The sequence below is a fragment of the Gigantopelta aegis genome, chromosome 10 (assembly GCF_016097555.1).
Source record: "Gigantopelta aegis isolate Gae_Host chromosome 10, Gae_host_genome, whole genome shotgun sequence".
Lineage (NCBI taxonomy): Eukaryota > Metazoa > Mollusca > Gastropoda > Neomphalida > Peltospiridae > Gigantopelta > Gigantopelta aegis.
In genome coordinates this window covers 91492777-91508311 of record NC_054708.1, presented here as the reverse complement: position 1 = coordinate 91508311, position 15535 = coordinate 91492777, and the positions used below count along the sequence as shown (strand labels likewise).

The following is a 15535-nucleotide window of genomic DNA, read 5'->3' as shown; positions in this document are numbered from 1 at the left end:
GGTCTGTCAGCAACCTATAAGTGCCATTAACACTGGACACTGTGTGGCCTACCGGTCTGTCAGCAACCTATAAGTGCCATTAACACTGGACACTGTGTGGCCTACCGGTCTGTCAGCAACCTATAGGGTGTCATTAACACTGGACACTGTGTGGCCTACCGGTCTGTCAGCAACCTATAAGTGCCATTAACACTGGACACTGTGTGGCCTACCGGTCTGTCAGCAACCTATAAGTGCCATTAACACTGGACACTGTGCGGCCTACCGGTCTGTCAGCAACCTATAAGTGCCATTAACACTGGACACTCCCAAACAAAAATTGCAAGCTTAATAAATAGCTGGTAACAACCTTGCAGCAAGGTAGTAACTACCGTGTTTCGAGCTAGTATTTGGAACCTTTTTACAACCTTGCCGCAAGCTTGCGACGAGCTTCTTGCAACCTTGCGACAAGCTTGTTGCAACCTTGCGACGAGCTTCTTGCAACCTTGCCACAAGCTTGTTGCATGCTTGTGACGAGCTTCCTGCAAGCTTATTCAGTTTAAGCTAGTATATTTGCAAGCTTATTGCAAGCTTGCGACGAGCTTGCAGGAAGCTTGTTGCAACCTTGCCGCAAGCTTGCGACGAGCTTCCCGCAAGCTTATTCAGTTTAAGCTAGTATTTGGAACCTTTTTACAACCTTGCCGCAAGCTTCCGACGAGCTTCCCGCAAGCTTGTTCAGTTTAAGCTAGTATTTGGAACCTCTTTACAACCTTGCTGCAAGCTTGCTACGAGCTTCCCGCATGCTTGCGACGAGCTTCCCGCAAGCTTGCGACGAGCTACCCGCACGCTTGCAACGAGCTTCCTGCAAGCTTGCGACGATCTACCTACAAGCTTGCATCAGTGGCAGCCATCTTCCATCTTGTATAATTCAGCTTATTCAGTTTAAGCTAGTATTTGGAACCTTTTTACAACCTTGCCGCAAGCTTGCGACGAGCTTCCCGCAAGCTTATTCAGTTTAAGCTAGTATTTGGAACTTTTTTACAACCTTGCTGTATGCGTTTTACCCAATATGAAATGAAATAAAAAAAACATTTTTTAAACTGTAAATATTTATCATATATTAAAGACATTTTATATTTTTATAGCACAAAATTTCTTTAGCACTTTATATCAATTTAACACACTGCTTTCATCTCAATGTCATCATGTCATTTTTTTTAAATTTCTCCTCGCACTAGCACATTTCGTGTTGATCAGGTTATTCATATCTGATTCACACATGCAGGCTTTTCCATCCTTTTTGAACTCCCGAAGGGTGTACTCTAAAAAGAAAAGAAAAGAAAATCACAATATTTTGTTTCTGCAAATGAAGAAGAGACATTTATTGTGTAACCTTGTTCATGTGAATAATTATACTCATTTATACACCCTCCAGGATAACAAGTTATGACATAGTAAACTGATGAATATATACCTATTTAAGTAATTCATAAAGTTTTAGCTATCCTAAAATCAAGTGTCATAATAAAAAACTTTTAGCAAAAAACAATAAATAAAAAAAACAAGGCAAGTTAATTTTAAGCATGATCAGCCACAATTTTAATAGCATTTGTGACCAATTCTGACATTATGCAGCTTACAGACAACTTAAATTTAGAAAAATATTGCAGTAATGTGCATGCTAAGTGTTATTGTTTGACTATCATTTTGATCTAATCAAATAAAAAATAATAATTGCACAAACATTTTTCGTAAAATATTAGTTGTGTAGTATATATCAATTTGGATATTTTTTCTACATATTAGAATAAAGCGTATTTTGTACCAACATGTGCAGGGTACATCATTTAAAAATCTATGGTCACGAGTTTTATACTTAGGTGAAGTAACCTGAGTTGCACCTAACTAATCATAACACATTTAAACTATTGCTACATTGGTGGTTCAAATGTATTTAAAAACAAACTGATTCTCACTGTTAGTACTGATATATGGTACTTTTAATTTGAGAATGTAACTGTTCACCACGTAACCAATTGACCGTTCAATTGACCCTGAATGTGTCAGACAAAACAATGCAGTACATGTCTATGTATTCACAGAAATATACACAATACTTCCTGCATCAGTTAAATACTAGTATGCTTCAAAACTAGCTTTTCTTGTTATAGAAAATAATTCAATTGAGTGACACATTGACCACAAAACACTGATAGAAAAGTATATGTGTACCTTTAATTGCAGCAATTATATCCACATCCAACTGTCGGCTGTCCATGCCACTGGCCTTGTTGACCGCTCTTCTTGAACCTTTGGCAGAAGATATGGCCAAAATATCTTTGCTGAACAGCATGTCCAGCAACACATTCATCAGTTTCCTAGGGTTGATCCCTAATTGTTTAATCAAACTCATTTGCTGACTGGTGACAAAAATCTGGTGATCAGATAGTAGTCTGAATTTTTTGGCACCAGTGTCCTGCAATGATAAAAACAGTATTAAATATAAATATACACCAGAAGGGACACACACACACACACACACACACACTAGTAACCAGTAAGGGACATATTTGCTCCAGTGTTCTCTGAATAAAACTACCTTATTTTTGCAACATTGCAAATAAACCAGTATTTTAAAGTCCTAACATTGCCATCACTACTAAGATTGTTCGGACCAGCCTTTTTTTAAGACTTAAATGACATATTAAAATAATTTCTTTGTTAAAACATCAGTGTCTGATGCAGTAAAATCCAAGTCTGAGCTCCTACAAACATTGGGCCAACAAGTAATACATTGAATCAACGTTCATATACTTGTGTTTTTAAAGTTATTTTCACGACCTGTTTGAAGATTGTTCTAGCATCAACATAATTGTGATATTTTACTATTCGCCTGTATGAATCTTGTGAATACATTCATTGGTATTATGTACAAGGATGCTAAAGGCATCGAAATGAGTGATGGGCTATGTAACCAATATACAGGTTACCACAAAATACAGACATGGTAACCTTTAGGTTATCACAAATTTATATTTCCATTATAAATACTATATTAGAGCAGCAACGATACAGTATTGTATTGCGATATGAGGGCCACCACACTATACATCGATTAATCATTTTTGGTTTTCAGTACAGCAGGGGATGTTGTAACTGCCCAGTGGTCTGCATTGAAACCTAAACACGTTAACAAGAAAAATCTGCAATTAACTGCATTGAACAAGCATGTTGTTTATTTTTCTGAAGACTTCCCATTTGTATTTCGAAACAGTTCAATTTCATTTTGTCAGGTGACAATAGAACTATCCTGTAATACAGCATGTCTCATTATCGATGATTGATATGAAAAGATATGAAAGGCTAAAGATCGTGACCCAAGTATCGGGACACATACAGTATCACAACAGCTCTAATGTATATCCAAATAACATTCAATTGATCGAAGTGTAAAGTGGTGTACTCTTCTTTAATAACATTTTGTGCAGAATAAAATACCATTCTAGACTTTCTTGACATGTGGTAACCTGAACGGCCATTCTCAACGGCCATTCTCAACTTATTTTGATGTCTGTGCTATGGTCAGTAACATGTTACAATAGCAGTAAGTTCATAAACTAAATAGCAACAACTTACACTTGTTGGCGATGATAAAGCCAAATTGTTCATTTCTTTATCAGAAATATTCTGATAATTGGTGTTTGTCATCAGGTTCTTTCTTGGGAGTTTCTAAAAATTCAAGAAAAATTCAAATGAAAATACATTATTACGGTACATTTATAAGATTTCATACACACTGGTTACAAGCTACAAACAATTTAAATGTAAACAATGGAACTTTTTGAGAGAAAAAACATTATCTACCGTATATTGCCATGTATTAGCTGACTTTAAGACTTTCCAAAAGAAGGGAGTCAGCGTATACACCGAGGCAACAAATTGATTCATAAAATTCCGATCGAAAACACTCCCGACCCAGATTCTCTAACAATAATTTGTGCACAGTATAAATAAAACACTGCATCACGCAGTATTATGTAGTTTTTTGTTCTTTAATGCATTAAATAATAATAAAAATTACTCATTTTATTGACATTTCAATGGTAAAAATGTGCTCCGCCATCTTTATTTGACACCTCTGTCTATATTATTTTGTAAGCTCTTATTTGATTGGATCACACAATTTTGTGTATACAACAGACATGGACAAGTAACAGAATTGTTTCTTTCCGAGTCGGGAAACAAGGATTAAACATGCCGTAATGAGTTTATTTGCTGTCCAGTGAATTATTAAATTACTTATGTGCAGTGATATGTTGTTACAGCTTGAATTGTTTATTTTCTTGTTATGATTTATCAGTGCTAAATTAGTTTTGCACAGCATGGAAGACATTAAGTATAGCATTGCGATAATTATTACTGTGTCTGTAATAATTAAAGGGGAAGAAAATATAATGAAAAAGAAAAGTCTATTTGTCAACAGTATTATTGAAATCAATACAATGTATAATTGGACAAAAGATGACTTTAGCTTATACACGAGGCCGATGATTTTGTTTCAGAGATCACTACACAATTTTAAAACATTAAACAGTAGTTAACTGACTAGAAATATTGCTAAGATTTTGAAAACAAAATGTTCCCTGGAAAGATGTAATTGTGTTGAAATTTAATGTGTTAATGGAAATAATTTATTTCACATGTTAACCTTACCGGTGTCACATGATGTAAGGTAGGCAACGATTCCAATCCATTCTTACTCTCTAGATGTCTTGTCAGATCTTTTAGGAAAGAAATTTTTGTTGGGGTTGCATTCAAGTCTGCTAAAATATAAGACAAAATATTTATGAACTAAACATCAGCAGTGCAACAGTATGACATGTTCATGGCAACACCAACCCAAACATATTTGAATTTTTTGTTTTAAATAGTCAATTTTATGGTAATAGTAAACAATAAAATAACTTTAAAACATGTTGCTTCACTGAATCTAAATTTGTAAATGCAACTTATACAGGATAGGGTAATAAACATGGGAATCATTTTAACGAGACTCACACTTGAACTTGATATATTTAATAAGTAATGGTAAAAACTTTTTATTAAACATGCAGAAAAATTAATTTCTACATCTGTCCCAAATGAAACACACTGAGAAAAATAAAGTAAAGCTACTTTAAATATTGTAATGGTATTCTTGTCTCTTCCATGTTAAGGAAGATAACACCAAAAACCCATTGTCTGAATTGCAACATAGTAAATTTTCTTCATTTTTCTTATTTAACAACAAAATGTATATCTTTACTAAACAAAATGGGGAGGGGGGGGGGGGGGAAGAGAAATATCACTCTTCTGATATGGGTTACACAAATTTTAAATTCTCATGGGTTGAAAAACAATAACAATTGACCACAATTCTGCATTAAGTCATATCATGCCACAAGTTATACCTAATACTGACCATAAAATAATTTGAAATTCACCTGGTGCACCAGCTTGTTTCAAAATTTGAACCTCTCTCCTCAACATATCCCGTTCCTGTTTTACTGTTTCCAATTCATCTTGTAGTTGTTGTATTCTGTCAAGGGGGGTCTGAAGCGATTCTATGATGCAGCACTCTGGAGGCCTTTCATCTTCCATGGTACCATCTAACAACAACTGGTAGCTCTGACTGATCAGAGGAGGAAACACACTGTAGTTTGTATCATTGTCATGCTGTGGCAGGTATGAATCAGCTGGATTTTCATGGTCTAAAGAAAAAAGAGCTGGCATTTCTCTACGTTTTGAAATAATTGAGTCAGCAAGAAGTATAGCAGCATCATTTTTTCTCTTGTCCACATCCAATTTTTTCTGTCTTGCCTCCTTTTTTTCTTTGTTTAATTTATCTTCAGCAGAGTCATTTTTTTTAATCTTGGAAATCTTCTCCGGTTCTTTGTCAAGTGCCTGTCTTTTTCGGGATGTTGCTGGTTTGGTTGCATCAAGTGAACTTGAACTTTCTGCAATAAAAAATAATCTGATCATAAATATTTGTAAATATTCAATTAACACCCTGAAAATACTAAATTAGTTTTTGACTTGTTCCAGTTGAAAGCACCGTATAATGAACTGTTTTAACAACACTTCAGCACAAAAAGAATACAAATGAAAGTTACAAATCTGAGAAATAATTAACAGGGTTGGGCCATTCCATAATATTTGGTCCAAAGGTGTGGAAATTTCAAAATAATCTGTTAAACTAAGTTTTTATTATAGCTTAAAGTACTTTTATTGCCAATTTACTTGTTTTATGGGTTGTAATGAAATTATTTGAATTTCAAAGAATATTTTTGCTCTCACCATCAAGAATCGAAAACAAAGAAACTGGATGTTCAGGGGAGCATGTTCGAATATTTAACATGGATGTATGTAGATACAAAAATACTATTGTCAATTAATTCTGTTTTGACCAAACAGTGAATTATTGATAATCCACCAATTTAAAGAATATTGTATTTATACCAAATGTTCCATTTTGTGAATCTAAACTGTTGTACACATACAATAAACATTGTGTCAAAGAATTGTTCAAATACAATGTGCTGCTAAAATGTTATGTTTATTCCTTGGCAGATACAGGCAGGGGTTGAATTTTGGTTTTTTACCACTATCCCATAGGAATAGTGAATTTAAAAAACCCACTATGCTGTCTAAAAATGTACTATCCCTTCAGTTATTAATGTACCACTAGTTTACCTGACTGCTACGTCGCCCTGTACAACATTACGTAACAAACAATTATTTATATTCCAATCTATGCATTACTGCGTACTAGCTGGAATTACCGGCAAGTGCATGAGAAAGGTCTTAGTAGCGCGAGGATTTGTTCTGCAGAAAAATGTAGCTGAAGAAAAAGCTGTTCTGTTCGCTTGTGGGTTACGCAAAATTAAATTCACGCGAACCGCAAATCAGTTATGTCGTGACCTGTAGCCTTTCAGAAATTAAAATTGCAAACTTCACGATTACAGGAAGTTTCATTCACACAGACTTACTACTAGTATTCCAATAGACCGAATGGTATTCCATTAAATGTTTTAAACTGATTCTTAGATACTTAATGCACAGCATCCTACAAACCAGTAAACAACAGTTGTAACTTGCAACCAGTCTAAACTAAAATGTTCAGTATAGAGTCGAGCCAAAAGTTTTTAAAAAATGTGCACATACCGCTGGGGACGGCTAAATTATCAGCTATTTTATTTATTTTATAGAGACATAATATTGAATTGTCTCTAATTTTACAAATGTTGAAAACGATTTTAATGTAAACAGAAATCCAAAAGTGTCACAAAAGTTGAAAAATACTAACATCACATAATGAGCTTTAAAAAAAAAAAGCATGTTGAAGATAAAACTTGGGTTGGGGGAATTCAAACAAATTGTGTCGTTGAGATTTTTGCTAATGTCAACCATCAACAGTTTATATTAATATACATTGCTGACACTTTTTTGCCTATCAGATAATGATGAACCCAAATATTTTTGCAGATGTTTTTTTTTAAAGTTAACCTTTTGAGGTCACCGAGCTTTGTAATTCTTGCGACGGAGTGTCACGAAGCGTAGCTGAATGTGGGTGCTGTCGGATTTCTTTCTGTAGTGTATTGGTGATTAATATGTGGATTTTTTTTAATCAGTTAACTCAAAAATGATCGATGTAAAGGTATTTGACGTCAAACATAGTTTTGTTGTGGTAATCTTTGCCAACTTTTTAGTTGTCGAGAATTGCCAAAAAAATACATAGGTTGGTCTCCGACTGTAATGAGAGCGTGTTTATGTCATATGTTCGTCTAGCTCTCTTACAGTCAGAGTACTACCATACCCGGTTATATACTAAAAAAAAATCTTTGGCAGAAACACTAACCATATATATTTTTTATAAATGGGGGGGGGGGGGGGGGGGGGGGACAACGACGGAATGAAACAAGGAACTATTGCCTTTCTCTTATCATGATCTATTGGAATATTATAAAAATTATATCCACTAATTTGAAAATTTTAGGGTATGTAATGTTACCTTTTGTGCCCTCTGGCAAAAAGCCTGTACATACACAATAAGACTACATACCTTTCATTGATGTGGAGCTGGATGCAGTTAAAGCCATTTTGTCCTTCAAATCTTCTTTCGTTCCTAAAACAAAATAATATATGTAGTAAGCCAGACAAAGTATTTGAAATACATTTATTAAAACAAGCCTAATAAATATGTATTAATAATAAAATATGAATTTGTTGTAACAAAAATATTGGCTCATTATTTGTTTACAGGTAACTATATATCTATACTGTTACAATAATGTAAGACCAATTGCTAAGCTTTTTAAGACCAATTACCAGTACAAAGCTCAATTTTGGTGGGGTTTTTTTTTTATGGCTTCAGTTGACCCAGTTCAAATTCCAGTATTAATTTGGACATAGTCAAACTCTTTATGGACCTTGGACCTTTTCTTATGTTATCGCAGTAAATAAACATATTGTAAACGTAATAATATATATATATATATGCAATAAACAACTAGCCTTCCTTTTGTTTCCTTTTTAAGAAACAAGAGAAAACAAAATGGCGTCCGGTGATCGTATATTTAGTTCTAGTTTAGAGGATTTCTTTTTATGGTTATAAAATAGTTAAATGCACAAAGACAATTTATATTTAAAAAAAAATACTTTCTGCTTATATAAAAAAAAAAATAATAATAATAATAAAATAAAAAAACCCTCACAAAAACGAAAACCCACGAACCTTTAGCAATTACCCTTGCCGAGTATGGAGTTCCTGAAAAGTTGGCCTTCACGATTTCCTCAATTTGATAATCTTCAAATTCTTTTCTTGGACTCAAAATCGATTTGTAGTTAATAACACTGTGAAGTCCATCCACTAACCATTGCAAAAGAACGTACATAATGAATAGCAATTAAACAACTAGGCAAATGGCGTCTCGATCTACAGTCCAATTAGTATTACGCACGCAAATATTGCCAAAGCGTTGTCAGCCAATTGTGATGTCGTTTTGAAAAATAAAATAAAAACATCCAATCAACTGCTTCGTTTTATCTGGGATGCAGTGGGAACTTTTCATTTGTGCATTTCCGGTTTGGTGCCACAGAAAAAAAAAGTGCTAGTACGCTCAAATTGGCTCACTTAACAAAATAACTAGCTGTATAGAACAGAGACCACAAGGCTGTTAATTAATAATATGGGCATTGGAATACAACAGTGGAGGATGAAAGTAGGATCTTTTCAACCGAGATCGCGTATTCTGGCATCAAGAATGAAAACGATTTGCATTCCGGTGCTTCGAACCATACGAATTTTAATGGTGATTATGGCTCTCTTAATAATAAGTGGTGACGTAGAAAAAAATCCTGGTCCTGATTGTAATGAACCAACAAAACAATTTACAACCAAGAAGAGATATAATGCATATGTTAACCAGGAAGACCCATGGATTTCTGTACCGAAAACAAGCAAATGGAGATTGAAAAGAGCGAAGACAAATACAGTTCAGAACATTCAACGGTCTGACAACACTGATCAATCTTGCACACTTGCAGTGGGAATCGAATCAAATACTACCCATGGTTCATCAACAAGTATTGGCCCTGCAGTTTTCTCAAATAGGTATGTACATGTAATGTATTTAAAATTTTATTGAGTTTTTTGTCTTTTGTCTACTTTTAAAGGTTTACCATCAAAGCAGCACTTGAATAGACTCCATAGTTACAGTAGGATGATTCTGATGAAACTGCCTTGGACAAAATTAGTAGTCATGTAACACCCAGAGCTAGCTCTGGCACTTACCAAATTCGCCAATTGCAAATTTGAAATACAATTGGCAAATTTCATTTTAATTTTGCGAAATAATTTCATGAAATAAATTATATTTTGTTAGAAAATAACTGAGTTTCTGCCATTTTTGAAGTTTAGTAGGATAATTTGGCGAAATTTTCTGCTAACCCAGAGCTAGCCCTGAGAGTTTTTATTTTGTTATTAAAGTACATTTATTCGCTGATTTATCCTATATCCATTGATTTTTTTATTTCAAACATTATATATTGTGTGTACATATTTACAGATAAAAATCATATTATACTGTTGTGTATTTCCAATATAATATACAGGCAATATATTCACATTAATAATTAATTAACGAACAGTCACACTGTATACTATTGATGTGCTATGGTTTCTTATTATACTGTACTATATATACTTAGCTGAGGTTCAAACGCTGAGTACGGTATGTTGATTTCATTCAGCTGACAGAAAGCATAAACAGCTGATAAGGCATTGATATCCAAAGGCAGAAAATTACCTAATCTTTGGTAATTAATAATAAATAAACAGAAGAAAAAAATACTTCAAAACTATAATAAATATATTTAGGAGGGGGGGGGGGGGGGAAACAACTCTATACAAATGAGATTTATGGTGAAACAACACTGCGTTAATAAGACTATAATGGCGAAACAATGCAGGGTTTGAAATAGTTTTAGGGCAAAATGACCCAGAATATATATTATACATGTGAAAAGTTCCATTTCCAAAAATAGTATATAATTATTATTAATATATATATTCATTGAAGTCATTTTGTTGCAAAATCACTATAATCAATCGAAACATTGGAACTTGGCATACCTGTACATGAGCCCCTGTACATCACGTTTTGAAAATGAATTCGTCATGTAAATATACGTGTAATATTCCATTACATGTATATGTGTACATACATGTATATACAATATACTGTTATTTTTATTGATAGCATCATGCATGTAGCTGCAGAAGACCAGGAAGACAGTTTTATGGATGATGCAACTTGTCAGCCAGCTACTGAGGTTGATTGGTAAGATTTGAAATTAAATTATTTATATGTCCTCATAATCACAGGGGCGGGATGTAGCCCAGTAGTAATTAAAGTGCACGCTTGATGCACAGTCAGTCTAGGGTCGACCCCTGTGGGTGGCTATATCTAGTCTATATGCAGCTCTCTACATTGCGACTAACTTTGTTGCATATGCAACAATGTTTTTCATTTGGTGACTAAAACATTTCATATCCAATAGCCGATGATTAATAAATCAATGTGCTCTAGTGGTGTCGTTAAAAAAAAACCTAACTTTAAAATCATATTCACATGTCAGATAAATTATTAAAACACATGCAGAACCAAATCCCTATTTTGTAGGTGTAGAGCATGTCATCTGATCAACATTTCATACCATGGTCATCATAAACATATACAGCCATTTTACTTTGAGACAAGTCTATAGATACAAATGTTAGATATAATTTCTGTTGGATTGTAAATTATAATAATAGTACTGATGAAATGAAAGAGCACAAGTTATTGACAATGATATGAAAACACCTGATATTTTTTTTTTTACATTTATTTGTTATTTGTACATGCATATATATATATACACACACACACACACACATATATATATATATATATATATATATATATATATATATATATATATATATATACATATACACACACACACATGCTTATATTATATATATATACACACACACACACACACACATATATATATATATATATATATATATATATATATATATATATATATATATACATATACACACACACACACATGCTTATATTATATATATATATATATATATATATATATATATTTATGTTAAAGTGGAATACAAAAATTATTGTCTTCTAATAGGTGGTGTCCAAATGAACAAGTTGAAAACACTGATGACGGCGGCATTAATTGGTATGATGGAGCTGATAGTGAACATTTACTTTGGTATGACTGCGAAGACCAAAACCTAAATGAACCTACAACTGATGAAGAAATGTATAAGAGACAGGATGACTCCGAGATGGATGACAGCCTAATATATGATGGTGCTTCTATCACTGTTGGACAGAGTGCTTTATTAATCTTGTCATTTGTTTTTAAACATTGCTTGACTGGTGAATGCCTCGCAGATCTACTAAAACTTGTATCATTACACTGTTTGAAAGCACTTTCAGTTCATTCTTCTTTGTACAAGTTTCGTAAATACTTTTGTGAACTAAAAACATGTCTCACGTTCCACAAGTACTGTAAAAAATGTGAATATCTTTTATCTCACAGTGATGAAGCTTGTCCAGTTTGTAACCTAACTGTTGATGACAGTACCTCTTTTTTTGTTGAAATACCAGTAGAAGACCAAATCAAGGAACTTTTTAAACGAAAAACATTCCATGATCAAATTTTACACCGGTTTCACAGAAATAAAACACAGGAAGAAAATATAGAAGATATTTTTGATGGGCAACTCTATAAGGAATTTTCTAGGACACATTTTCATAGTAAAAATAATATCTCTCTGATGTGGTATACTGATGGAGTTCCACTTTTTAAGTCCTCAAAAATAAGTCTATGGCCTTTGTATCTTTCAATCAATGAACTCCCTTACAAAGAAAGAGTTAAACCTGAAAATTTGTTATTTGCAGGCTTATGGTATGGAAGATCAAAGCCATCTATGGCAACCTTTTTGAAACCATTTCATGAAACACTTGCAGCCTGGAAAAATAAAGGTGTAGAGGTTGATTGTAGCCATTGTGATAAAACATTTGTCAACAAAGCAGTTTTATTATGTGGAACTTGTGACTTGCCAGCTAAGTGTATGATGTTAAATATGACTCAGTTTAATGGAAAATATGGATGTCCTAGATGCATGCAACCAGGTGAGGTTGTTCAAACTGGTAATGGACATACACAGATATTTCCTTTCCATGAAGGTAATGTGGATGGTCCACTAAGAAGTCATGACCAGTTCATTGGTCATGGAGAACAAGCTTTGAAGACAAAAACAATTATATATGGCATTAAAGGGCCATCCTGGTTAACTGATATTACCTTTGATTCAGTACGTGGTACAGCAATTGATTACATGCATACTGTATTACTGGGACTAGTTCGCAGGTTGTTAACATTATGGTTTGATCCACAGTTTTCCAACAAAACCATTTTCCTCATCAAAATTTGTACATGTTGCAGACAAAAGACTAACTTCCATTAAACCACCATACTTCATTTCAAGGCATCCAAGAAACATTCATGAACACTCAAAATATTGGAAAGCATCTGAATGTAGATCATGGCTATTTTATTACTCAGCACCTGTACTACATGGCATCCTTGAACCAGATTACTTTGATCACTATTTATTACTAGTTGAAGCAGTTTACATTCTAAATCTACAGTCAATATCACAATCTGATCTACAACATTGCGATGAATTGTTGATCAAGTTTTGTTGTATGTTCAGTGCTCTTTATGGAGAAAATCATATGTCTGCTAATCTTCACCAGTTGTTGCATCTTACAGATGGTGTTAAACAGCTTGGACCACTATGGATCTATTCATGCTTTTCATTTGAAAGTATGAATGGTAAACTGTTGAAACTGTTTCATGGAACACAAAGTGCTATTGTACAGATATCTAATGCTGTTACTTCATTAAAGAGAGGCTTCCAAAACTAGGTGAATCTATGGAAAGTGACCCTGAAAGCTCTGCAGGGCAATTTTTTCAAAAAACTAGTTAAAACTAATCACAATAACAGAAAAATTACTGAAACAATATCTAGTCACATCCATATAATTGGCAGATTATGCAAAGAAAATATTCTTAACATTTTTAGAAATGTTATTGTTGAATACTGTGGTGTGCCTCTTTTAGATATTTTTGTGTTTTACAGAGTGATGATTTCTGGATGTGTTTACCATTCTAGTTATTACAAAGTGACAAAACGCAATTCTTTTACTGTGAAGTACAATGGCTGTGACAACATAGGATGTTTTGGACAGATTATGTTCTTTGCGAAATGCTACCCAATTTGTTTGTGTGAGAGGACTTGTGAATGTCAAAATATGTATGTAGCAGTTGTTCGCAAAATACAAATTGACAAACAGAATATTTTACAACAAAATGAAGCTACTTTAGTAAAGGCAAATATGGAATACATTTCTTCTGGTGTTTTAACAATGAATATGATGCAGTTCCTTTAAACAGATTTATTAGACTTGTGTATTTTCATTGATTTCATGAATGATTTGGAGAGGGTGTTTGTGATTCCAAGACCCAATGTGCAAGAGAGTGACTAAGGGCAATTAATCCCAAGGTCATGGGATTCAGTTACAAGTCGGAGCGATACTGTAACATAAAATGTTATCGATATAAAACTTTAGTTTGGTTGTCATATCAAATAAGTTTTTATATTTTTTGTATTAAGTTGTGGGACCAGTTGAACCAATTCTTTTGATCAATTTTGATGTTGTTATGCGGACAACTTAAATTTAATAGAAAATTGCAGTAATGTGTATGTTAGGTAACTGTTTCTAAAATCAATAGCATTTATGTAACCATTGTCTGTTCAGTTAAACACTGGAAAAAAACAATCGCACAAAAGTTTTTGAAACAGTCTATCTATTACATGTCTTTAAATATCAGCATCTTATATGGTCTCGCTAAATTTGCTAAACGTTTTATGGTCATTCACATTTCTTGATTTACAGTACTTCAGGCATTGAACCTGTCTAGTCATAAGGGCTATCACATTTACATTCATTTTGTTAATGTTTAAACAGAACCTATTGTAAAAATTATAATTATGCAATATAATGTAGTTTAATTAGTGTAACATTCAAAACGACTGGTGAATCAATACAGACTATAGAGGGGATGATTTTTTTTTCTCAAGTTTGTAATACTAAACCATAATTTTAGTTCTGCTACAAATAATGTGCAATTCTCCAATACAAATTTATTTTAACAGATACGCCTGAAATGTATGAGTCACATGATTCAGTTATGTTTACATTACAGTTGACCAAAAAGTATGCAGGCTCTAATCTATAGTCGGCGACATGGCCCCTTTTTTGGCGAAAATTGTCATAATATTTTGGACATAATCGGATTTGAAAAACAAAATCACACAACAGACATCAAGACACTAGCATGTTTAGTGATATAGCTTATTCAAAATAATGGCTGCCATATGAGAATACATAGTGTGAGTTACCCGAGTGTCACATTTGTATTTTGACAGCATCCACATAAAATACACTAGTCAACCATTAATTAATTTATTTTTACAATATTTTACTTACACAGAGTGATGCTACACAACATTTTACAGTAGAAACAGTTTAATATAGAAATATAGTTACATTATTCTATTTATCTGCAGACATGCCCACAGAATCTGGAGACTTACCCTAAACTATTTTTTTAACACAGTATTATCTGAACAACAAATATATGTCTTCTTTTTTGGGGTGATTAGATTTTAGAATTTTATGTATTTTATTGTACAGATGCTTATCTGACAAAACTAGAAACATGTTTTCAATGTCAATGAATGATCTTACAAATAAACTATATATGCTGTCTAATCATATTGAAGGCTTTATTTTTCTTGATGCATGTGCATGTTATAGTTATATATATTATTAACACAGTTTGTACTAATTATATATATATATAT

General features: G+C 33.2%; 2 protein-coding genes across 3 annotated transcripts; one reads left to right on the top strand and one right to left on the bottom strand.

Moving 5' to 3' along the window:
- Nucleotides 1-1057: 1057 nt before the first annotated feature.
- On the bottom strand, nt 1058-8922 carry LOC121384526. 2 transcript variants are annotated; one of them, XM_041514954.1, is made up of 7 exons: nt 8753-8922; nt 8081-8143; nt 5463-5975; nt 4693-4802; nt 3616-3708; nt 2212-2455; nt 1058-1301 (listed from the first exon to the last, which is right to left on the bottom strand). In XM_041514954.1, exons 1-7 carry the CDS (start codon nt 8910-8912, stop codon nt 1183-1185), a joined length of 1302 nt encoding a protein of 433 aa, XP_041370888.1. In that variant the 5' UTR covers nt 8913-8922; the 3' UTR covers nt 1058-1182. The 2 variants fall into 2 exon arrangements, with proteins under 2 accessions (XP_041370888.1, XP_041370889.1); XM_041514955.1 differs by having other exon boundaries at nt 4693-4799.
- A 284-nt stretch (nt 8923-9206) lies between these two features.
- Nucleotides 9207-13069, top strand: LOC121383920. The gene is made up of 3 exons (XM_041514018.1): nt 9207-9631; nt 10779-10859; nt 11722-13069. Exons 1-3 carry the CDS (start codon nt 9207-9209, stop codon nt 13067-13069), a joined length of 1854 nt encoding a protein of 617 aa, XP_041369952.1.
- Nucleotides 13070-15535: the final 2466 nt, after the last annotated feature.

What these genes read in the sequence shown, in the direction of transcription:
- LOC121384526 (XM_041514954.1), bottom strand. Translation starts at nt 8,912, where the DNA reads ATGTACGTTCTTTTGCAATGGTTAGTGGATGGACTTCACAGTGTTATT. An exon ending in CAGCTCCACATCAATGAAAG is followed by an intron (nt 5,976 to 8,080) that starts GTATGTAGTCTT and finishes TTTTTATTGCAG; the next exon opens with AAAGTTCAAGTTCACTTGAT. An exon ending in CCTTACATCATGTGACACCG is followed by an intron (nt 3,709 to 4,692) that starts GTAAGGTTAACA and finishes TTGAATTTTTAG; the next exon opens with AAACTCCCAAGAAAGAACCT.
- LOC121383920 (XM_041514018.1), top strand. Translation starts at nt 9,207, where the DNA reads ATGGGCATTGGAATACAACAGTGGAGGATGAAAGTAGGATCTTTTCAA. An exon ending in CCTGCAGTTTTCTCAAATAG is followed by an intron (nt 9,632 to 10,778) that starts GTATGTACATGT and finishes TTTTATTGATAG; the next exon opens with CATCATGCATGTAGCTGCAG. An exon ending in CCAGCTACTGAGGTTGATTG is followed by an intron (nt 10,860 to 11,721) that starts GTAAGATTTGAA and finishes GTCTTCTAATAG; the next exon opens with GTGGTGTCCAAATGAACAAG.